General features: G+C 29.4%; 1 protein-coding gene across 5 annotated transcripts in view; it reads left to right on the top strand.

Moving 5' to 3' along the window:
- LOC136980485 (uro-adherence factor A-like) overlaps positions 1-27,120 on the top strand; it is a 147,246-nt gene that overhangs the window by 109,445 nt on the left and 10,681 nt on the right. For 3 of the 5 annotated variants that reach the window (XM_067276605.1, XM_067276604.1, XM_067276607.1), the window contains exon 14: positions 1,614-1,660. In XM_067276605.1, the coding sequence (XP_067132706.1) occupies positions 1,614-1,660 (47 nt within the window). Of the gene's footprint in view, positions 1-1,613; positions 1,661-2,053; positions 2,242-19,720; positions 19,947-27,120 lie in introns of those variants that run through there. The other 2 variants (XM_067276606.1, XM_067276609.1) reach the window with 2 other exon arrangements.

Here is a 27,120-nt window from a genome sequence, read left to right as displayed (position 1 = left end):
AATTCAATTAATTCATCACCTGTACAACCTTCATCCTCAGAATGAATGCGTTACAAGTGGCACAAATGACAGCCATCAGAATCTCATTCTAAATTTTGCCAAATAGGTGTAAAGCCCTTGATGTTCTGGACATTCATGGTATTGACTTTGTCCAATACATATCCAAAATACATTAGTCTAGTGGGTTAAGGTCTGAGGATTAGGCAGGCCATTCATTCACATGATGGACTCTAGTACAATTTTCTCCAGCCAGGATATTTTGCTTTAGACAACCCTCCTGATATGGATGATATACTGTAGTAATTCTGATTTCCTTTGACTCCTGTTAATAAATATCAGTGGCAGATTGCCACAAATGGAGATAGTCCCAGACCATGATTTGGGTTACATTCTGAAAGTACTGATCCTGAACCTTGTCTCTAGGAACATCCATTATGGATCTTATGTAGATGCAATGATTGTAGCTATTGAATGTGTTTTGCAGCTGGAACATTTTTTTAATCAGAAAAAATAATCAATGATTTTGCATGTTGGGAGATCAACTTTTTGTATCTCTTATCCTTCTCCTTCTTTCTCAGGACATGAACTTTTTGTTTTTTGTAAGCACAGAAGTGTAGATCATTTTGCATGATTCAGTGTATTGATGATTTGCTGATTCTGAGTTTGTAGCTGGACTTCCTTCACAGCAGTGCTGAATTTTGCCTGAGTCACTCTTTAATATACTTAACACTTCTGACATCTGTACAGATCTGGACTTTGTCTGAAATGATGAAGGGATTGTAAATCAGTTTCATCATTTTGTGATCTCTTCTTGATTTCACATTAAAATCTCCTGTTTCCTCAAAATGCAAAGTCATTTTTCTGATATAGTAAAGATTGATTAGAGGACCTTTACACAAGGACTTAAACATTGGAATTTCTTGAGTGCAGCACTAGTGTTGCTGCTTCTTTAATAGTAAAATTTAATGAATAATGTGCAGTCAAGTAATATAAGCACCATGATTTGTTGCTAATCCACATTGAACACACTTTGCAATATTTTATAAACCTAAGGTTGTTCCACAGTTTATATAATATGCAAACTGAGGAGACATTAGTGCTAAATTTCCACCTATAAAGAAATTTTGTAGAATTATTATAGTATTTGATTTATATAACTACGAAGGTTATCTTATGTAAGGGTTTATTGCACTAAATGACCAATCTAACACATTTTAAAAGTTTTTTATTCCTGTACTCTACACAATTTAAAGAATTTTTTAAATGCATTAGATTGGTTACTCAGTGTGATAAACCCTTACATAAGATAATCTTTGTAGTTGTATTATATTATAGTATTTGATTTATATAATAGAAGGGTTAGAAGTACGAAATAATCTAATAAACTTAATCTTTGCTGCTGTTATTTTTTGCCCAAGCAAAGCCAGGCTCATCTACTAGTTTTATATACTCTTTTAAGATTGTAAAGCACCTTTATTTTACACTTTATATTTAACTTATAAAATATTTATTTCATCTTAAAAATGTATCTTACATTACTATAGAATATATTATACTTAAAATTTTCAAAAATAATTCTTGTGATTAAAGTATATTTTTATTTTTTAATCTAGCTAAAATTGAACATCAATAGGAAGAATGAGATGGGAGATAAACCATGGTATTTATTATTTAAATATTATTTTTTTTATTAGAGATGGGTGGATATCACTTTTCTCAAATTCAAATAACAAATTTAAATATATATCAGATCTTGAATGTTTCGAATACTCAAATACCTCGAATAATTAGTGAAATTAATTATCTTATAAATTATTTGGTTAATAAATTTATTTAATATTTATTATTTAACTTGTTTTATTTATTTCTATATATTAATAAATTCATAAAGTAAAACATAAACTGAAAAACAAAAACAGTTTAGTAAATTTAAAAAAATGAAACTTCAAACTTTTTTATTTTGACTTTGAGTTTTACAGTGCGTTATTTTTAGCACTGTTAGTTTAATTACAATAGATTAATCAATGATTGTTCTCATTTTTACTAACTGCAGATTTTCATTTACGAAAAGAAGCATTCAAACACATTCAGGATCTAGTCTGATTCTTTTCATGTGGCAAATGAAACCAGAGGTGCTGAAGACATGGTTGCCAGATTGGGAGTTTTCCCAAAATGGGGACTTTTTAAGTCAACTGGGAAATAATGGGGAAGAAGCATTAATGGGAAAATTTTGTGGGGAATTATTTAATTTAATATTATTAAAAATGAACTGTTTTTAAACTTTATTATTGTATCCCATGTATTATTAGCCTAAATAGAGAAAATGCTAATTAAGCTTGTTAAAATGTCTGTAGTTCTCTCAGGATGCTATTACATAATTCTATAACATCATCCAATATAACTAAAGATAAAAAAATTAAGATGTACGATCAAATTGACTTTGCCTTTAATCGCATATATTTTTTAAGTTTGCTCATTTATTACATATATTTTGTTTGCTTTATTTATAAAATAAAAATATTTGTTTTATTGTAATAGAAAAATTTTTAACCAAACAAGTAATATTGAAATGTTCAAATATGATTAGTACTTCAAAAACATTAATAATTGTTTTGTTAAATTCTTTGTTTTTTCAATATTAGAAATTATTTTAATTTTTTAAAATTAAGAAGTAATTTATAAATAATAATGCTCTTACTAAAATAAATCAATTACAATTGTTTTATCGGTTAATCAAGCTGAACATGCAAAACTTTCGTAGAAAAGTTTTAAACATAATTTAAGTTAAATGGTAGTTAATGTAAATATGTTACACTTTAAGTAATGTTTGAGTTTATAAAATTTTTTATATGTCTGCATAATAATTAAATAAATAAATATATATAGTTATAAACAATCAAGTATTTAATTTTTAATATTATTATCAACAAAAAATAATTGGAAGTGTCTGCATTTATAACTCAACAACTTTATGAAGATATGAAGCATGTAAACACATCTGAATAGATACAGTATTTGGCTTATCATTGTCATAATATGTACTGTGCCTGAAGTAAAAAGAGAAGAATATCACAGTCGTATCAGAATTTTAAAATGAAATAATATAAAGTGAAAGTAAAGTTTTATGTATGTTTTTCTTTCTTCCAACCAATTTATGCAATATTATGTCTCTTATATCTTTTCAAATTATGAAATAGAACAAATGATTATGTGAAAATTCAAGAAATAACTCTGAAAAACATTTCAGTAAAAAAATATGAATATTGAAAATGTTAAAACTGTTTCTGTGATATTGATATTATTATGGAGAATTTTTTGGTAAAATTTCATAATTGGGGAAATATTGCAGACACTTGAAGAATAATTGACTCTATCTATCTGGCAACCTTGTCTGAAGAGGTGCTGTTTGTATGTATGGAACAATATTAGAGGTATTTATAGTATTCAAATATTTTTTTTATCAATGGGCTATTTGAAGATCTTGAATACTTTCTAGTATTTGAGTGTTTGTGGATAGTATTCACCCATCCCTATCTTTTATAATAAAATAATGCAAATGTGTTAAGACTTTCACACCAATAAACTTTAATACTTGTATTAAATTTTCACATGCCAATTCTGATTTAATTATATAAATGGTAAACAATGTTTAAGAAATGGAATAGTTATTAACTTGAAGTAATGTAATGAAAGATACAATAAAGAATGGAAAATTACAGCAAAATTTGGAATAGAATAATTTACAATGTAAAAGTGAAATAACAAAAAAATAATAGTTAATTCACAGTATATTTATAAATTAAAAAAGTAGTTTTTTAAAGTAGAAATTTAAATTCAAATGTCAGTTTTGTTTTATTTCATTTGAGTTGATTAAAAAGCTAATTGCTATATCAGTAGATACAATGTAGTTATGACAACAAAAATACAAGAAAATGAAACATTTGAAAATTGTATATTTAAACAACCATATTTAAAATAGTGAAAGTATTGTCCATATTATTATAGCTTTTACTTTCATAATAATTTCATACAGTTGTGTTACAATTGAATAGATTCTCCAGGTAGTATTTCCGCCTATTTAGAATTTCTTCTGTACGAGTTAAGAGTTCTCCATTTTCATTCTTGAAGAAATTCATCTTTGGATTATAATCTTTGCTGAAATGTTTGAGATTACTACAAAATTTTGTAGAGATATTTGATATGTTTTTCTCTTCCATACATTCAATCTGATTATTTACAAATTTTTTTTTCATTCCTGAGTGTATTCTTTACTGTTTCTTATGAATTATTTAGATGAAGTCTTCTTTTTACCTCATGTTTTTACAGCCTCTTCATATTTACTGTTGAACCATTTATTTCATCTAGAGCAGTGGTTTCTAAAGTGGGCATTACTGCCCACTGGGTGCAGTGAGTAAATCTAGGGGTGAAAAAAAGCAAGGAGGCACTAGAGACAGGGTCCCTGACCAAATGGTGACCATAGACAACGATTCAGGTCACTGACAACCTTTTATTGGTAACCAAATAGATCATGAAAGTATTGATGATCTATTTGGTTATGACTAGTATTTGTCTGGTGAAGTCGATATTATTTTGTGGATGTTTTTGTGAGAAAACATTGTGCTTTTAATTCTTAGGTTCTTAGAAGCTGCAAAATTGATCAGTCTTTCTCTATTTGGGCTTGTGTAATCATGAAGGCTCTCTCTACCTGTATATGGCTTTTATTTGACTTCTTTACCAATCTTTGCATTGAAATCTCTACTAACAGTTTGACATATTTAGGCAGTGAATTCTATAACTCTTCTAAGTCTGCATAGAATCCACGTTAATGTCGGAGCATGAGCATTAATGTCCAATATGTTAGAAAATTTTTTCTTTATCCTAATATGTCATTCTCTCAGATATAGGGATAAATTTAATTGTTATCAGTTTATTTCATTACTCACCAGAAAGCCTGTATTTAATTTATTTATCTTCTCTATAATCATTACAGATGGTATAAACTTTATGATTTAAAATGCCTGTTTGTGGCCATCTTATCAGGTCAGTCCATAAGTTCGTGCGCATTTTTATGACCTTGAGAAAAATCTTGTTTTGCTGTTAAAAATGTCAGTCTAATGTGATAATTTTTACATCGAAGTGTTAAATTGGATCTCATTCATATAATACTGTTCAGAATTGTGAACATTTCAGTTGTTTACTTTCGTTAAAATGGAAGTAACCGACGAATATAAAAGACACGTTTTATACTTTTTATTTTTAAGTGGTGAGAATGCTACAAATGCAGCCAAAAAAATAAATACTGTACATAATCAAATCGTAATTAGTTCAAGGACTGCGCAGAAGTGGTTTGAAAGATTTAGAAACAATGATTTTAGTGTGGAGGATAAGGCTTGTACCGGAAGATCCGTCGTCGAAGTCGACGGATCTTCCGGTACGAGCCTTATCCTCCACACTAAAATCATTGTTTCTAAATCTTTCAAACCACTTCTGCGCAGTCCTTGAACTAATTACGATTTGATTATGTACAGTATTTATTTTTTTGGCTGCATTTGTAGCATTCTCACCACTTAAAAATAAAAAGTATAAAACGTGTCTTTTATATTCGTCGGTTACTTCCATTTTAACGAAAGTAAACAACTGAAATGTTCACAATTCTGAACAGTATTATATGAATGAGATCCAATTTAACACTTCGATGTAAAAATTATCACATTAGACTGACATTTTTAACAGCAAAACAAGATTTTTCTCAAGGTCATAAAAATGCGCACGAACTTATGGACTGACCTGATATTTTAGAGCTAGGACATCCAGTGAATAGCTTCTTGTTTTCCTGATATTCTCCAGAGCTCCTGACTTATAGACTTCTGATATTTCATTGTCTAAATCGTAATTCTTTTAGAATAAGCTAAGGTTGTTTATCTAAAGAAAAATATCTTTAGAATTTATATTTTAGTTTTTAACATGTTATGTTTTTTATGGGATGGTGTTAATCCCATGTCCAACCCTCCTCATGGAGGATCAGACTATCTAATTTTGTCTAGCTCATTCTCTAAGATTTTCTCCACCTGGAGATCCTACTAGCAGCAGTGCTATTGCTGGTGTACAGTAGCTCTTAATCATTAGGGGCATGCAAGCCATCACCACCACATCAAGGTAAAGATATTAATTGAGATTGATTCCATTATTATTAATGATATTGTTGTGATACAGAGATTATATTTATGAAATCTTTTCTTCTTTCCTTCCTCATCATCAGTGACTGGTTGAATCTTCCAATTGATCTTTTTAGCTTTCCCCTTCTCAGCCAGATTAGTGAAATTCTTGGAAATGTTTAATTTTTTCCAATCTAGTTTATCCTTGGGCTGCCTCTTGGATCTTTTCTTTTTTATCTGGATGTACTGTACATAGCTTGTCTGGAAGGTCTGATCGGTACATTCTTATTACTTGACAAACCAAATAGTTGCAGTTGTTAATATATGATATGGTCTGTTATTGTCTTGGCAATTTAATTCTTGCTGTACTGTTTCATTTTTCTTTATTTCCATCCAGCTTGTTAATTTTTCTAAGGATTTTATTTCAAATGTTTCAAGATTTTTAATGGTAGTATTGCTAATAATTGAATTTAAAGAAATTGGTGGAGGACCCTCTAAAAGTCACAAAAAATACAATTTACACATAACTATAGAGTCATTATTTGTTCATAAATGATAAATAAAGAAGTTTTTGACATAAAATGTATAACTCCTATAATTAAGATAAATTTTATATATTTGTGTGAAGAAAAAAATAAGTAGACACATTCTTAAAAATTAAAAAAAAAGGAATATATAATGCCATTAAACTTGTCATTCAGTCTAAATAGGTTATTGTTGAAAAAAATCTTTTTAATTTACTAATTTATTATTGGATGTATACACATATCCAATAATTAAAATTTACAGTTTAAAAGTTCTTCATATTTGAACTACACACAATTTATTGGAATTAAGCTGGAGATCAAAATTTACCAGTCTTTCATCTAAAGTAAATTTTGGATATTATGTAGATGTAGATCATGTTTGTGTCAATGTAATATCAATTTTTTATGCTTCTGTTGTTACATAATGAGGAAAGTAAATTCATTTTTAAGATAACTAAGCAATTTGAGTGGTATTAGAAGTGAATTTAATTTACAATGTAATAATAACAGATAGTAGACAAATACATATATCTAACATTTTAAAAATATTTTCATTTTATTATATAATGCAGTTCATTGTATCTGGAAAATATTGAACAAATTTTAATAATTCTTGGATTTATGAATTTGTAAATTAAAACATGAAACTCATCTTTCAATTGGTGTTAAATACATAGTTAATTTTTTAAGAATTATTAAATTGATTAGAGATAAATAGAATAATAGTCAGCAAAAAATAGAGATTTTTTTTGCAAGCTTTATGCTTTATTTAGACATGAAAAATTAGACATTTTGTGATTTGCTACTTTCGAGCAGAGGTTGGTTTACAACATCCTGGATAGACTAGAGAAAGGTTGTGTCAGCAGTAGAAGTCAAGTTTAGGGCAACCAAAGAGGCAATTGAACATCAGATAGAAGTGCAACCTAAAGCATATTGTCAAAACCAAAGTTTATTTCAATTTCAACTCATTGGCCAAATGATATGAAGCATTAGACAAAACTATGAAAAGGATAGTGTTTGATATGGCATATGTGATAAAAAGGCAAGAGTCTGTCTCAGAAATGAAACCAGGTCAAGAATAGAGGCAAGAGCAGCAATGAAAATTACTATCTGTTCTTGTTTTCTCATCTTATAACTTTGCAAAGAAGGAAGAAATACCTGATGATGAGAAAAGATTGTACCACAAGGTAAAATTTGGAGAAAAGTTGCTGGTCTGACTTGGCATCATTGACTCATACCAAAACGATTATTGGAGTTACTTTAGACGAAGTTAAAAGGAGCCATAAACTGGGACACACATAACTGAGTGCTTTGAGAAGATAGTGCTTTTGAACATAAGGGACTAATATCTAAATAATGAATTATATTGTTTGGCCTGATTGGACCACTTCTCATTATGCTTGTCAAACTCATGCAAAGCTGAGCCCACCAATGTCCAAATGGATGAAACCATTGAATACTCGTAACTGTTAGTTGGGTGTAGGTTTGTGCACGGCCCAATAAGCTGGCCATGTGGAGTTTTCTGGGTTTTCTTTCCCTGTCTAACAAGTAAATAAGAACCAGTTTCTCTGTTGAAAGTGTTCCTGGGAGACATCCCCCTTAGCAGATATTGCATATATGCACTTCCTTATCTTGTCAAAACTAGACAACTGAAGTAAAAGCTGGTTGGGCACAAAATTGATGTCCAATTCAAAGAAAATAATCTTTCAAATATACCACAACACTGGCAAATTGTACAATTTTGGATCTATTATAAAGGACTGGTCTAATGCTTATGAATGGCATGCAGAATTAAGCCAGGAATTAACTAACAAGATGAAGAGAAAGTTGGCTGAAATTCCAAATAGTTATCAGTCAAACCTTGTGCCAGGTAGTTTTTCCAGGGTTTGCCACTCTGCTAAACAAAAGGTCCTCAGTACTAATTAATCTTACAAATTTGTTACCAATATGTTATGTTTTTCACAAGAGTAATCTTATCATTTTTAATCTTTTTAAATAAATTATATCTCAATGAATGTATATATATATATTTTTAGAATAATTATAATAATGTACGGTACTTGTCTTTAATTAAAATTTTGGAATTTAAAAATATAGTATTAATTAAGAATTAATTTGTAAACTTAATGTAGTTATATGAATAGTTAATAGAAGTATGAATGTATAGGTTAAATTTCACTATTGTATTATTGCAAAAACTACTATTATTAGGTTATTGCACATTAGTACAATAACTTAATAATAATAACTTAATTAGCTTTTGCACATATTAAATTAACAAACTGTAACATTGTAGAAATGAGTTTATTGTTTGAGGAAATTAATATAAAAATTTGTCCTTTTTCTATTTATTAATTTTGTGTATGTTCTATCACCTCTCTAAAAAGAATGTTTTTTTGAATTTAAAAAGTTTTTGTTCTATTTAGCTTTTAAATATTCCTGACAAATATTTTAATGTTGCAACTGAAAGTACTGAAGGTTAATTAAAGATTGTTGCTTCTGTTAAAACCATATGAATTGTATACTTGTGAGAGTGAATAAATTTTATTATTCACTCCCACAAGTATACAATTCATATAGTTTTGACAGAAGCAACAATCTTTTATAAAAAAAAAAAAAGTATTTCATTTTTGTAACTGCTTAAGTTTTAAGATCTTAGAGTAAAATGCCATTTGTGCCACTTTAGTATTGTATTTACATGATGTGATCATATTAGTGCCTATATATTGTTTTTACAATCATAACAATGTTAGATAATCAGAAGAGTCAAATGACAATTGGTTTTTAAGAGAGATTTTTTTCTGGCTAGACCATTTATGTACATTTTCACATATCTATAGATAAACTTATCAAAAGTTCAAACAGTTTAAACATTATGAATCCGATAACATTTCTGACTAATTTTGGCAATTCATTTCACAATAAACAGTAAACATTTCTACCACAACCTATTGCACAGCCACAATAATATCATCAAATCATTCCACAACCCATTTCCTGACCAAAAATTCAATTGCAGTTTGATCCACAATGCATTCTGTAATCCTTCTGCAACTTCAACCTTGACTGCATGGATTGGTAAAAGAGTTATGGTTGCAGAATGAGTTGCAGTTGAATTATCGGCAGGGAATTATTTGCAGCTGTGGAAAAGGACATCATTATTGACTCAGACATAATAGTCAAAATCTTGTGATCATATATTTTGAAAACCTGTAGCAAAAAAACTTTATTTTTGAGCATTCTGTCCATTTTGACCAGTCATTCATAAACTGCAATATTTTATTTTTAGCCAGTTTCATCTAAATGTGTTTTCCATAAGAAAGCTGTAAACTATAATAATTGTTCATAAATAAATGTTTTTGTTATTTAGTAGATGATTAAATGGCGATTTCTTCAATTTTTTTTTATTGGTTTCTCAAGTAATTGTAAATAAAATACCACTAAAATCTGTTCTTTTTTCCATAATTATAATAGTCAATACTATTGAGTATCAATGTGTCCGCAATGAAACACGATAATATTCTGGTTGTTGCAACAACTGGAATATTATCCTGGAAACATTCCTGGAATGCACATATAATGTCAACATAATTCATTCAGTTCAGTAATTTTAAACATTACATAAATAATGTTCAATAATTTGAACTATAGTTGGAAATGCTATGTTCTATTAAATATATTTTTCTGTTATGGTTGAAAACTTGAAATCAAAAATAAGCCTGAAGATCATTAAAAATGATCAAAAACGTTTGCATTTTTAGAATTAGAACTTACTGATTTAAAAAAATGGATGTAAGTGGTCCATCTTCAGGCTTATTTTTACTTTCTTCCTGTCCCATTACTACATTGTTGATATCATTTATTATATTATGGTAAAATGTTGTTTTCACTGTTTCTATGTTCTGTTATTTGTTTATATATCTTAACATCATGTTTCTTTTGTTTTTTGATTTTACTTTCAGTATTTTTTATCCTTATTTTTTAAACTGTTCTCTTTCTTCACTTGATTCAATCTTTCAGTTATCAAATATACTTCTTACTGTAAACTGGATGAATTATAATTCTTTCTTCCACGGAAAACCTTGACAATCCTTTCAGTTATCATTCAAAGCCTTTTTATATAGTTTCACTTTCTTTCCTTGATATGTTTTATGTTTTGTAATTATTATGTTTAAATATTTTCCATCTATTCTATGTTCTTAACAACAAATGTATTAGTCTAAAAGCAGAGATTGAAGATTTTTGTAAATGTTTTTGTTGCTATATTGCATCTTAATTTTCTAAATCTCAAGTTTTCTTTAGTTTCTGTTTTTGCTTTTGTTGTTTTTATAATTTTAATGGTAATGCCAATAATTGTATTTCAATCAGATATGATACATGCATCTGGATGTACTTTCATATTAAGAGCAGAATTCCCAAATCTTTTATTCATTAAAATGTAACCTATTTAGTTTCTAACAATATTTTCTTGAGAGTCTGGTGATGTTTTTTATGTGTATGTCTAAACAGGAGTTTAAACTAAGTATTGATGGTTAGGTCATGATTTTTACTGAACTAAACTAGTCTTTCATTTCTCATTTCTTTCCCCAGACCATATAATTATACAGTGGATGTAGCTTATTAAAATAGTATATTGTGATCACTTTTTAAAGTCCCAAGTCATTTATGCATTTGCTTTGCAAAATTCATCGTTTAATGTGGTCAATGCTTCAATTTATGACATCAGTTTATGATAATTTATACTGTTATTGCCAATATATCATTTCAAATATCTGTAGGAGGTCTTTCACACTTGTGTCACATTAGCCATTTCAGCTCTCATCCTATTCCAAGGAAGCAGTTGTTTATACAAATGGACAAGACATGGAAAAAATCTTGAACTTTAGACATTGTCAAGACATTATACTTCATATCTATTAGCTAAAGTTGCCACTTCTGTAAACTGGCTTTGCTGACTGATATGATGGCTAGGGTAGGGAGAAGGTAAATGAGAAGATGCACTTCTTTTTTCATGCTTCTTGCAATTAGCATCCCTTATAAGTGCTTTCATTCAACCATATTTAACACTTACTGATGTTTGGCAATTGGTACAAGTTGAACAAATATTGTCATTATCATCACGAGTTAATCAATTTTTGAATTCATTTACTTGAAGTCACATTTTCTTGTATGTACAATTTAAGAAATTGCCAGCCCAATGTTGACTGGGTGGAAATCCTACTATTGGCTAATTTTTGTACATATACATGTGTTTAGAATGATATTTTTAAAGTATAAAAGAAGCTCCAGTCTCATTTCATACCATCATATTTTATAGAAAGTATGTTATTTTCTACAATTTTCAAGTTCTGTGTATACTGTACTGTATCCTCCTCAATCTTTATTGTTCTGTGAGATTATATAAAGTACGAATGGTCGACACGGAGAACTTTAGTTTTCTTCGATGGGACAAATTGATAACAAACATGCTTGATAGAGCAGACGCTTAGAAGGGAGAATCCATTTATATCAGTAGGACTAGACAAAGACAACTATCCAAATTAACAAGATAACCCTTTAATTTTCCTTGGAACATACAATACATCCAGGGAAACACAGGAATGTACGGAGCCTGACAATCCAATCTACTGAATAGCTTTAACACACAATTCTCCCAACAATAATATGCTACAGAATTCCTGTAATGCTCAGACATAAAATGTGCCGACAATGAGTTTAAAGTGTACCTCTTTTTTACTTCTTATCGGACAGGAAACAGTTCGAAAACGAAATCTTCCTGCTGACCTGGTTGCACAGTCTTTACTTTCCGACTTCCTGACTATTTTTTCACACACTTTCACACACAACACTCTTCCCTACTGATTTTTCCTTCTCTCTCCACTTCCATTCTAACTTCTCCCCAAAACACACCCTCCAATAAATCTCCCACCCTAGGTTACACACCCAGATTTACGCAACTCCTCTCCACCGAGTCAGATCCACCACGTGGCGAAGGGGGAGCAGGAAAAGACGTAAGGCACAGTTTGGTATCAAGGCACAACGTGGAAAAGATCAGTTGATAGAAATCATTTTAAAATTATGGTGTATAGAAGTACAAGATGCTGTATTCTGGTTAATTGTCCACATGTTAATCATAAAAATGAAGATGAAAAATAAGCAAAGAAACCTTTACAGCAACAGCTTTCTCATTTGACAGATGGTTTTCTCACTAAAAAAAATTCAAAAAACATTGTTCATAAAAGAACACATGGAGAAGAAAAAGATATAGATTTCTCTTCAGCAAAATATTGCTTGACAAAAGAGCAGCATAAGCTCCTTCCCTGAATTTCTACCTTGCACAGTTTATAATGCTGATGAAACTGGCTTTTATTTTTGTGCTGTGCTGGAACATACAGCTTTGTGCTTGTTCATTTATGAATAAGTAAGATTTCCAAAGATCATCTGATGGTCGTGTGTTGCATAAGCATGGCAGGGGAGGAAGAGGACTTGATGGTGATAGAAAAAAAACTAAAAATCTCACTGTTTTATGGGAGTGAGAGCATTATCATATGTTTATCATTCTAATAACATTCCTGGATGACAGCAGCATTTTTTAACAACTGGTTGTTGGAGTGAGACCAAACACTTAACTGCAAGATCCTTCTGTTTGTTGACAATTGTGCAGTGCACCAAGAGACAAGTATTTTAATTTGCATAAAAAAATGTATTGCTACCCAATACATCACTCATTCAACCTTTATGATCAGGACATAATCTGAACTACAAAAGCATATTTTTTCCAAAAAAATACGTAGTTAAATTTCTCCAAGACATTGAAATCACAAAAATAAGTACAGAGCTGTCAAAAAAGATCAATCTTCTAGATGCTCTTTATCTGCTTAAACAAAGCAGATACAGAGCTATCAATTATTAAAGTTTATGGTTAGTGTTACCTATGATTCCAAGATGGCAGCTTGTCTCTGATTCCAGCAAATAGAAGAAGGGAAACAGTGGGAATGCACGTTCTAACCTAACCTAACCCATTCTAATAAATTACCATAATTATTACCAACAAAATTATTAGAATAGGGTAGGTTAGGTTAGAACGTGCATCTCCACTGTTTCCTTGCTGGAATCAGACAAGCCGCCATCTTGGAACCATAGGTAACATTAACCAATTTTACTTTACAGAAATTTGTTAACATTTTTGTTTGAAAATTTTTAGTAATTTAATATGAGTCATTCAGTGAGTTCTTAGAATGACTCATTAAATATTCTCAGATATAAAAGCAGATTGTATGTTTCAGAAATAATCTTTATTTTTAAAAACGTAGTTTCCCTAATATCAATACATTTTGTCCAATAATAATTTAAAATATTTTTAGAAACTATGTAAAATGACTATCTATTGCTGCTATCATCTCTTTGTTTGACAAATTTCTTTCCAGCAATAATTTTTATGGCATTGTAAATGGATTAGGGTTGTCAACTGTCTTTGAACTGTATCCTCTTCTCATCCTCCTTATGTCAATGATGTCCTTTTTTTGAGTAAAATGATGTTTGCTTTTTTAAATTTTACTTTATGATCTCTGAAATATTATTAGCAGATGATGTTCCAATATTTTATTTTTTTATTCTAAAGTAATAGGTTTGTTATCACTCATTACAGTAACAGAAAGAGAAAGACACTACTATTAATTGGACGAGCAAATACAGATAAAATTTAAGGATTTAATTAGGGTGACATTGTACAACAGTGGAAATAATTGTAACATTAAGGTTAAAATTCTATTTATTGTCTATTTAATGATTTATAAATATTTATTGACTAACCATAAATTGTAAAAGTTCTCCATTGCACAATGTTTGCCAATGTCCTCCTTTTTTGTACAAGAAAGTTGGCAACACTAAATAGATAGAAATCAGATGAGCTAAATGTTAATGTAAATAAGGCATATAGGGCAGTAAATTTTACTTCAATTTGTTCAACCAGCATTGGAGATAGTGCTGCTCAACAGTAAAGGCAGTGCTTATCAGTGGTCTTCCACATTCTTAACATGGTGGTAATCCATTCTCAAACAAAACTGAGATTTCTTGCTAAAGATGATATTCTGCCATCTGTAACAGTACATGCTTTTTTTGTCATGGCATTCCACTGCAAAAGCTAATGATGTTGAGGTACTAATGGCTGGATTTGTAACAGCTGCTGTTCATGCAAATTTGCTTCTGTTAATTGCCTGCCAGTGGTATAGGAAGAGAGAGAGAGTACTATAGCATGACTTCCACCTATCTCTGGATGATGGACAATAACACTCTGAAGATGGTTTACTAAATAATATAAGATTCTGTTTGCAGCTGCTCATGCTTATCTCATGATCAGACATGCCTTTGTCCTGGTGATCTATCTGTAGCATCCAGAATCTGCTTGCTTTATGTTTGCTCTTATATATCCGTTGTCTCCAACAAAAGTCAGAATGGCTCAGATGGCAAGCAGTTTGTCAAAATGGTTATCCTGCTTCCCTTAGCCCAATTTTTCTCAAACTTTGTCAACTGTACATAATGTCTGACTGCATCAACAAACATGCATGTCTAGCATTTAAAGATTTTCAAACAACAGGTGCGTTGAAAATTCTGAATACAGTGAACCTTTGCAAGCCTTTTTATAAAGATACTCATGTAGCAATTTTATGGCACTCTGGGGACATAATATGGAGTACAATCAGATCACAACCATAATCATTTACATACCTGTCTGGGACATAGCTACATACTGAATTTTTCAGAAATTGTATAATTCTATCTGGGTGCACAACTTTTTTGTCAGTGAGTGTAAAATATAGGGTGGGAAAAAATCTGCAAAAATTTTAAACGTTCATAAAAAATGGAAGAATTATCAGAATGAAACATGGTTTGCTTAAGTATTATCGGCACAGGCAGGAATTTTTGTTAACTGGAAAAAATTAGTTTCAGAAAACATTAATAGGTGGCTTTGACACACACAAGAAATGCAAACAACAATGAAAATGATTTTGAATATGATTTCTGGTTTTGGCATTTAATGTTCCAAGTGTTTCAATCAGGTCTTTCCACATTGTTGGAATAGAAAAATGCTATTCACTGTGAGGTAACATCTGCCCATCTGGACCCTCACTCACTAACTCAATGCCTGCAATGTTCTACAGTTGCAGATATTGTTACTTAGGAAAATTGTTTTATACCCTGTGGAGGAGGCCATGTCAAACACTTATTTGTTTAATAAACACATTGAAAGTCATTTCCATTGTTGCTTGCATTTCTTTTGTGTGTCAATGCCAACTATTGGTGATTTTTGGAACTAATTTTTCTCCATTAACAAAAACTTTTCTTGCTGACAATATCTACCATGCAAACCACATTTCATTCTGATAAGTTTTCCATTTTTTATGAATGTTTTACAGTTTTTATGGACTTTTTACCCACCCTGTATATGCCATACAGCTAAACACACTTGGCAATTGAGGCTTAAGTTATATGTACCAGTTGGATAGAAATAAATAAATATAATTGCTACATGTCTATATAAAATTAATGCAGATTCAGAAAACATATTCTAGAGTATGTATATAGCTGTTGTTAATAATAATATATTTGTTCAGTATGTATAAATTGCATATTCATATAAAACATTAAAGTATAATCCCCAATTTATGTATCTCATTTTTCAAAATCACTTGTACATCAAAATTGTGTAAATAGGGATGAGCCATTCCAACCATTCAACAATTCAACAATCATTATTCCTTATGGTTGAATTTTGCACTTCATTCCAGCATAACCTGTTATCCTACCCATGTTCCTCAAATAACATTATAGTGCTACAAAATACTATTTACCTTTCAACCAATAAATTTAAATGAAGTGAAATAAAATAATTAAAATGAAATTGTTGATTAGGTTATTCATGGATGTAAAAGTAATGACAGTAATACGAAATTAAAGAAGTGGAAATGACATAAGAGAAGCAAATATGTAAGTTTTCAGACATTTCTTTTTTTGGTTAATGTTACCTTAGGTAGCCAAGATGGCGGCTCGTCTCTAATTTCAGCAAGGAAACAGTGGGACGCACGTTCTAACCTAACCTAACCTAACCTATTCTAATAATTTGGTTGCTAATACAGTAGACCCCCCTATAACACGGTAGATAAGTTCCATGTTATATGAATCCGTGTTGTATGAGTCACTTAAATACATGAGCCAATCACAGCCTGGCACACGGGCTGTGATTGGCTCATGTATTTAAGTGACTCGTACAACACGGATTCATATAACATGGAACTTATCTACCGTGTTATAGGGGGGGGTCTACTGTAATTATGGTCATTTATTAGAATAGGTTAGGTTAGAACATGCGTCCCACTGTTTTCTTGTTGGAATTAGAGACGAGCCGCCATCTTGGCTACCTAAGGTAACATTAATCCTTTTTTTAATGGCAGGAAACGAAAGTTAGTTAAGACAATAAGTAAACAGAAAAGAAAATAGAGTAAAATAAAATTGTTTTTAATTAATAAATTTATAAGGCATTAATAGAAAAGTTTCTAATATAGTCTACTAAACTTCAAAACTGTATTAGAATAAATTGACACAAAGTGAATGAAACAAAATGAAAGCTGGAATCTATAAGTCATTTAATCTGAGCAAGCAAGAATTTCAATTCCAAGTTTAAAATGTTGCATTCTTGTAAATATCATTCAGTACTCATAGCATTGAATATTTCATTTTATATATCAGGAAGAGGGATGAAAGAAAACAGCTCATTGTGTATCAAATTCTTATCATTAAAAAATTTATGCTAGTGGTCTGTGGGATTCAAATTGTGGGTTTAGTGGTTTGAGGTCAGAAAGGTTGGTAACTGCTGATGTATACAATACCATGGTTGTGGAATTCTGTTGAATGCTTTACTCTAATGTATATTATTATGATTATTATCATATATTTTATTAATATGATTTGATAAATAAAATGGTAATGAAATATGATTTAAAAAATTTTGTCATAGTTATTTGTATTTTCTACATGTGAAGTTTAGGAAATTTCTTCTCAGCATTTTGTTTTTATTTATTTTATAATTACATTTGAATTGTACAAATGAAGTGTAATAGAACAAGCAATTAATTATTGTGACATTGTCACAATCCTGGGCTGCAATTTTTTAATTTAAAATATATGCTCTCCACCTCAAATTAGAATTGGTTTGCCCCTGTACATCATACTTTTCCTTTAACAATAGAGTTGTGCTGTTCAGGGGAAAACTTTTGAATTAAAATAACATGACTTTCGGTTTGCATTGCAATTTCATATATAGTTAATCAGGGCCTCCTGCCCTAAGTTTCCATATCTGTTCTCGTCTTTCGTCTAGCTAACTCTAATCTCAAGATTAAGGAAAGATGGACGGATGACAGTGGAATTTACAGGCCTACAGTTTTTTCAAATTGCAGCCTAAAAATTTTTAATGTTTTGAGATGAAACTTTCTAAATTGTATACAAATATTACTAATATCTTGGACCTCGTGGCTTTCAATGACTGTTCTGTGGACATTAGATATATGATGGGATTTGTTACACAAAAGTTTTATTTCTGTTCTAGCAATTTTCTGCAGATCATATGCCACCATGGGTTATTTTCATGAAATTATGATACTTTAAAATATTATGTTTAGACTTGATGTCATAAAAATATTACAAATTAAATTTTCTAATACAATACATTGTTTTTCAAGTTTATCATTTAATTGTTAATCATTCAGTGTACAAAACTATTTCAAACATGAATAATTTAGAATTTTTCATAAGATTCACTTTTATAAAGAAACTAGCTGACCTGGCCACACGTTGTTGTGGCTCAAAATGTATCTATTATAAATGTATAACACTTTCCCCGTGGGGAGAATTTCAAAAAATCCCTTCTTAGTGTACATTCTCTTGATGTACCCTATTAAAACACATGTAAAATAGTATAATAAAAGCCGAGTTCTTCACAGTAAGCCTTAATCCTGTCCCTCTCCCCGCTGGGGAATATCGAAAAATCCCTTTTTAGTATATATTCTGTTGATGTAACCTATTAAAACGCAAAAAAAAAACACATCTAAAATAGTATAATAGAAGCCAAGTTCTTCACGGTAAGCCTTAATCCTGTCCATCCCCCCAGTGGGGGGAATTTTGACATGTATATTATATAAAAACACATGCGTATTCGAATGCAACATTGTGTCAAAATTTCAAAGAAATCTGTAGGAACAAACGAACGTTATATTTTATTTATATAGATAGATAGAAAATGATCTGCTTTAATCCATTCTCACAGAAAAGCAAACTTAGGTCGTCAGAGTTAGCGCCATCTGTTGGACATAAAAGCCTTAATCCATATATAAAGATATTTTTGGAAGGGGGGAAATGGTGGTCTTCACATATGCCACAAACCTTCGTGGGAGTGTATTAAACAACTTTCCAAAGTTTCATGGCAATCAGATAAATAGTATAGTAATGCATGAAGGACATACAGACAGACAACAGTCGTTTTTATATATATAGATTAATTATATAACTACTAAGCTTTGTGAGCTGTTTCATATGTAAAAATCCTGTTTTTCATAGATCTAGTCATAAGTAATACTGGTTAAAATTATATAAACTGTGTTACTTTTATTTTGGCATGATATCATGCAAACACTTGCTGATATTGATATGATTATAACTATGTAAGAATAAGTTTAAAATTTTTATTATTTTAGAACATTTTAGGAAATAAGAATAACTTAAAGCAATGTGAAAAAAGTTTTTCAGAAAACTTATCTAACATTATAATAATTAAATATTAATAAAGTATCGGTAATAAAATGCTTTTATCCAATTTTATATGCAGTCTACCTATAAAAGAACCATACACATTGTTTTAATTATGAAGTAACTGCTACAAAATTTATAAATATAAGTTCTAACATGAAATGTTTTTACACATTCTGTTCCTATTGAAAGACAAATACAACCGCTAAAATATCCACATTTCAGTTTTTTTGTTTTCAGGTATGGGCCGGACAAAAACTGCATTCGGGCTGTAAGTTACCAATCCTTGCCACATGCAAATATAAATCCAATTGAAGTTGATAACCAGAGAGAGAGAATCATCTATTAACGGTTTAAACACATATCGTGAAAAAAATGCTATTATTTTTATTTCCAAAACATGTACTGTGTTTACAAGACTAAAAGGAAGGTATAGTGGCTATTAATTAGCATAAAATATTTGTTAGACAAGAGCTACTTTTGTTACTTTTGCTAGTAATAGCAAAATTAAAATAATTTTATATTATGCCAAATGCAGTTGATTTTCTTTTTTTTTAAATTTCAATTGTTGTGTTTGGTATGATATATTTTGTCATATGCAAATATTTTGCAGGCATTGAACAATTATTTATCAGCATTGCAGAAACTGTTATATTATTGATATTATTTAAAGACTACTGTTATTATGTTTACATATAAGATTGTTAGTGATCAATTTAACATTAAACAATTATTTTAATTTTCTGAAGAATATATTCTTGGTTATTTTGCTTTCATGGAATTTGTATAAATTATTTAAAATATACATGCTTTTCTAAATTTTTAATTTAAAAAGCATTAATTTAAATTATGTTTATCTTAAACAACATTGATACTACACTGGAGTAAAGTAAACAAAAATACCATAGAGCCTGTTACCGGTGTGCGTCTTCTAGTAAACAGACCATTATGAACGTTTTCGAACTGTCGGGTTCTTCTTCAGGTAACTAATAACTCCTGAATGAATGCAATTCAAATTAAATTCAATTGGAACACTAGTCGGAACTCTATCGCGTGGATATCGATAACGTCATTCGGGCATGCGCCCCTTTAAGATGGTAAAAAATGGTAATTGCATTAATCATAAGGACGAAATCACTGTCAACAGCCTGGCAGGCGCTCATAGACAAGAACTTATAATAATCTACAGCTGTTAAAGAGGCGCATGCTCGAATGATGTTATTGATATCCATGCAATAGAGTTCCGACTGGTGTTCCAATTGAATTTAATTTGAATTGCATTCATTCAGGAGTTATTAGTTACCTGAAGAAGAACGCGACAGTTCGAAAACGTTCGTAATGGTCTGTTTACTAGAAGACGCGCACCGGTAACAGGCTCTATGGTATGTTTGTTTATGTTTATCTTAATATCTATTTAGGTGAATTAAAAAAAGACTTTAGATTTTAATCATTATACATCACTATTTTTTTACTGTTTTTGTTTATTTTAATAACAGAAAATATTTTAAAAAATTTTTATTGGATTTTGATGTTTGCAAATTCTTTTTTGTCTTTATCGTTATTAAATTTGGTAACATTTTATATGTATTGAGAAGAAAATGCAGCTACTATAAAGAAATCAACAGTTTAAGTAAAGGAGAAACATTTTTAGACCAACTTCAACTCATGATATTGTTTGAAATGAATGCAATATGTAGTCCAACCAACTTAGGCATGCCTGTCACTGCTGTTTTTCCAACTCTCTTGGATTTGTCTTGGAGGAGCAGTAGGTAGAAAGGAAGCTGTGCTGAAGTGCTTATTTTTTGTTAGTAGTGAATTTAGTATGAGATTTGTCTTTTTGTATTCTTTTGTGTGCTTCTTTGTTTTACCATGTTATATCATGTAATAAATCCTTTTGCAGTGAAACAAAAATAGATTTCACACATCATTCATTTCTGCAACAGGAAAGCTGAAAATGGCAATTTTATCATTTCTGTTGCTCATTCTATGAAGTGTGAAAGAAAATTGCTGGATTATCATTACCAACAATAAAAAGATTCATCAGGAAGCAGGCAATGAAGAAGAGCCAAATTTTACTTCATCAATAGAGAGTTCAAAGGAGGACATTTTGGAAACAACAGAATTGTATTTTTTTTGTTGGTGATAATTATATACCAAAATAATTGTAATTGTTATAATGATATATTAATGATCTACTGTAAAAGTCACATGAAGAGGACAGTGTAGCAGAAATATGTTTTGACTGAGACAACTTTTGTAATAAAAGAAAACAATTTTTGCTAATAATATTAAATTAGTAATTAAATGAAAGGTATAATCATTTATGATAAACCCAAAAATTGTTGTTAAAAGGGTAACAAAATTTAGAGATACAAAATTAGATAGCTTTGATTGTGATGTGAGTAAAACAACAATCCATGGTTTTTACATCATTGGAAGAAAAGTTATGCCACTTAAAAGTATTTTTCTTCTTCTGAAAACAGTCTTTCTACATGTATTTCCTTCTGTATCAGTACCACTCCTATTTCACAAATAGACCAGTTTAGTTCATACATGTCTACTTGCATTGATAAACTAAATTGAACTAAACCATCCAGTTAATAGATTCTATGGATTTTTTTCTATTGCAACAAAATACTCGCACTTCCAACACAACAAATTTAACCCGCAACATTTATATTTTTCCATGTTGAAGCTGCTATGTCAGCCGATTTCACTATATACCAGTATATTTTTTTATAACACTAATAATGATAGTCTTTATTTACATCAATTAAATAGATAGGTGGGAAATTCAGTTCTGCTTCTGGAACAAGAACTGTTCTAATGGGACAGTTGGACTAGTCACTAGACAATTCCTTGAACCTGTTATGTTCTGTAGGAATTGCTTACTCTATTGGACTAGATTAGTTTCTCAAACTTTTTGCTCGTGCAACCCAATATATTTGTTTGTAATGATTCTGCAATCCAAATGTTTATAATATGAAATTTTAAAAAAAGCTGGTAAACTGGAGTTGTTGTATAATATATAATGAAATAAAATTATGCATTATCGATAAGAACTTCAAAACGTTCGAAATGTTAAAATTTGGCTGCACTATTTAAAGGTTTTTGAGTAGGTGTTTAGTTATATTATGCAGTCCCAGAAGAATTATGATAATAACTTCTACATGTGAAATGTAACATCAAAGTACATTTGTATTAAGAGTGGTTTATGCCAATTTCAGTTTGTAAAAAAGAACTTACTTCAATTTCAGTTTTTATTATTGAAATTTAACTGTGAAAAAATGTAAGACTGATAAGTGTAAATAAAACACTATTTCAAAATTATTCAAGAGTCTATTTTACTTTGAAAAATATTAAAGTTTTTTATAAATTTAATAAATCCTATTTTAAAATGTACTTTTCAGATTGTAAGATGATTTTGTCAATTTCATTTTGTACATACACAAAAAAAAAAAATTGTTTAAAAATTATTGATCCACTAATGCCAAAATTCATCTGTTGTTTATTTTTTAAATTTATTGTTATGTATGACAATAAACCTAAAATTTGAATAAACAAGAAAATAGTTTACAGCCATACAAAAAAAATTATTTTGATGTTATTCAAAGTAGAAAAGAGAAATCAAGTTCATATACACACATTCTATTACTAAATTACAATAATAATTATAAAAAAAAAGTTGTTAAAAAATTTTTGGTACTTAAGATATGCATCTATTGTTCCTAATGTTTAGAGAATATTTCAATAATACAAGTATTACAAATATTTGTGTGTGGAAGGTAGTATCGTTTCACGGCCCATTAAAATTTTAATGTGACCCATAGTTTGAGAAATGCTGGACTAGGTGGCCCCTCATTAGTTTTATATATATAGTAGAATGTTTGTATCTCTCTGTTCTTAGATTTTTGGTCAATCTACTCAAAATTATTTTTGTTTAATTCAGACTTAGGAAAATATAGACTATCAGGAAACCTGGACACCTTACCCCTCTCCTAACTTCATCCCCCCTTATTAACTCTTAAACCCTTTGTCTGATATGTACCAAATTTTTCGTACTTATTCTCTGGGATCCTAAGGAAAATACAATCTTCCATGAAATCTGGACACCCCACTCTTCTCCTTATTTAATCTCCTTGACAATTTACGATAAACATAACGATAGGCTAATATAACCAAATATGTAATATGGTTTTCATTTTAATGTTTAGCCTTCTTACTTTACGGCCAGGTGATGCTGAACATATCTGCTAGTTTCTAATAAAAACAAATAATTATGAACTCTAATAAAAAGATAAACTTTTAAAATATTTTTATAAATTTAAAACACTCTAAATTAACTTGATTAGTCTTAAAACTTCACAGAACATTTTCATTTAGTTCAAGTAAAAATCTAGATGAAGAGTTCACTGTTCCGTGAAAACGTATAGAAGTACAAAACAAAGAATGCGTTGGTAGCTCTGACCAGAACTATCTTGACATTCAGTGTGGTATGATTCTATGATTCCTCTGGAACTGTTTCAACCCAGAACTACCCACCTCTAATATTTACTGTTGTTAATTGTTTAGTGTATTAAGATTTTTTCAATATAATTTTATTTATTATATATAGTATTGTATGTAAATTTTACATTTCATATACTTCTGGAACACTATGTGTATCTTGTGTATGTTTCAATTGATATTGTGAGCTGAAATTGGTCTAAAAACATTTCTGCTTTACTTAAACTGTTGTTTTCCTTAAATTGTAGCTGTAGTACAATGTTAAATTTTTTATTTTATTTGGACATGTTATATTTTGTCATGCGAAGATATAACATTTAGAAAATCTTCATTAAAATATGCATAGTAATGCTTTATCATGAAATTTTAATCAATTATAAAAATAGGTTGTTTGGAAATATACTGCAAGTAAAGTAGTACATTATACTCTTTCCTTGATATACTAGTTTGGTGAATTCTTCTAAATTTAGACAAAAATTGATGTAATTTTAATGATGAGTATGCCAAATAGTCAAATGTATTTTAAACTGTGTACTAAATGGTCATATCAATAGTATTGATTAATTTTGAAATTTTGTTGTGTTTGTTTCTGGTATGTACAGATAGACAATTTATAAATTAAATTATTATATAGACTGTAGTTGTTTATAAGTATAAATAATAATAAGCATAAATGATTTATAAAATGAGGAAAGAAGATTATTACGAAACTTTGAACAGTTTAAGCTTTTTTTAATGGATTTTAAAAAATTAGTTATTAACTGATTAATAAAAAGAAAATTAAATAAATTCAAGATAGGTAAACAGAAAATCATTAACTAATGACTTTAGAAATTAATTGTAGTATATCGTTATGACTTGCCACTTAAACTAGACCAACATAGCAGTACCTCAGCACACATTTTAGATATTGATATTGTAATTAAAGAAGGAGGCATACGAACTAATAAGTAGTATATCTAGTTATAAAAACAAATTGGTAGTATTTTTCCTGAAGATCAGATTCATTTGATTTTTCTAGTGATGATAGATTGATGTGTATTTTAAGCGCATAATTTTTATGAAAATATCAGTTTATAGTATGTGTCAGGGGTGGCCAACTTTTGTGTACATAAGATCTACTTTTTATCTTAAAAATGTGTTGTGATTGACTTGTTGTCATAGGCATAGTCTAAGTGGGGAGGGGGAGGTGTGAAATACATACTATGTTTATACACTGTGTTTCAGTACAAGGTGCACTGCTTATGAGTCGAGTCATAACTGCATGCATACTGTTGCATTTGGTTACAAATATAATACATTAAGTCAAGACATTGCTAGCGATCGACTGGTCGATCACGATAGACTTGTTGGCCACTCCTGGTCTATGTAATTTTCAAATTTTAAAATTTTTCTGCAGTTGAAAATGGAAAATTTTAAAAATGCTGTATTGTTTCAAAATAACTTTCATATATTCATACATTTAATGCATTGTTAAAATAGTGTTTTACATATTTAAGAAAGCTTGACAATTAATTATTAAAAATAAACTTTTTAAATTATCAACACCTTTTGAAATCTGAAAGTTTTAATTTATTTATTGCCTAAACTTTGATGCTTTGAATTATTATTTCTAACAACCAAATAGTTTCTTTTAAGCCTAAGATAAACATGATTATATATACTGTAAATTGTCATCTTCAGTTCTATAATTTTTGAAGAATTTTTTCAAATAAAATATGCAATTTTTGTTTTTTATTGATTGAAGTATATTATCTCAATTTATTATTTATTGAAGTATCTCATTTATTATTTAATAAAATGTTTTAATAATATTAATTATTATATAAAAATAAATTTCATATTATTTGAAAGTTTTTTCACATAATTTAATTGAAAGTACAGTACAGCATCGTTCATCTGAGTGTTCCAGTCGGACTATGTCATGCTGAATTGAATGTTTGATACTAGATTAACTTCCAAAATATAGTTTTTCTGTTTTTCAATATATTTATTTTGTTTGTGCAAAATAAAGAAATAATTTTTAACGATACAATAGCCACGATTATTATTTTAAAAAATTTACGTTAGACTTGACATCGACAAAAATTCAACACGTAGCGACACGCAACAGAAAAAAATTTCAACGTGAGATAGGTTAATATATTTTTTCGTACATAATCAGTTATCCGAACAACCCCAGTCCCCAATTGATTCGAATAAACAACGCTCTACTGTAATGTGATAAACTGGGAAGGTATCATATTGAATGCTTTCTGTCACTATTAATATTGCTATAAATTTTATACCTTTGCACTCAAGATTTCAAAAACAGTTAGTAACTATATTAACAAAATAAATTAATTTTATTCACAAAAAACATGATGTTTCTTGAGAAATTTAATTTACACTTACAAAATGTACCTGCTGATTTGTTAGATCTTGAGTTAATATCAAATAGCCTAATCAAAGTAGCTAGCTGATCTGAAAGTTTCAAACAAAAATTCGAACAAAAATTTCGAACAAAAATTTTCCTATCTTTTAAATTAAATTTTAAAGAAATTGGCATAATTTGAATATTTATAAAAATGTAATTTCATTATATTCTAAGTTAGAGTTCATTGGTGTGTCTAATTTATAAATTTTATTTTGTGTAATTTTTTAATTATATTTGTTATTTTTAATGTTTAATTAATAATAAATGTTGAAGTTTATGTATATTTATGAATAGGTTTTATATACTTTATGTAGAGAGAGAGAGCAATGTGATAATAGCAGGATCTCACCCATAATTTATTTACAGTAGAGTCCCGTACAACGCGCAAATAAAGCAAGCAACAACCCTCAAATTTTGTCGATCGGAGGTATACGTTTTTTTTTTTTTTTTTTTTTTTCAACTTATAGGCCAAGGTTTAAACTTTCATAAATTGTGTGATAATTCAGGTTTCGATAACGCGATTTCCTATAATGCGTAACGAATCCCTCCGTTGTATGGGACTTTAATGTACAGCTGTCTTGTAGTCATTAACAAAGAAAAAAATGAAGCAAAACAAAAACAAAATGAAATTTTATTCAAAACTTAAAAAATACATTATTTCAATATTATGTACAATATGAAGATCACATAGAGTTGATTAAATAACATAATATAAAAA

Source organism: Centruroides vittatus, unplaced genomic scaffold, assembly GCF_030686945.1.
Source record: "Centruroides vittatus isolate TY-2023 unplaced genomic scaffold, ASM3068694v2 contig_7, whole genome shotgun sequence".
Taxonomy (NCBI): domain Eukaryota; kingdom Metazoa; phylum Arthropoda; class Arachnida; order Scorpiones; family Buthidae; genus Centruroides; species Centruroides vittatus.
The sequence above is the reverse complement of the archived record's forward strand: the minus strand, read 5'-3'. Positions and strand labels throughout refer to the sequence as shown.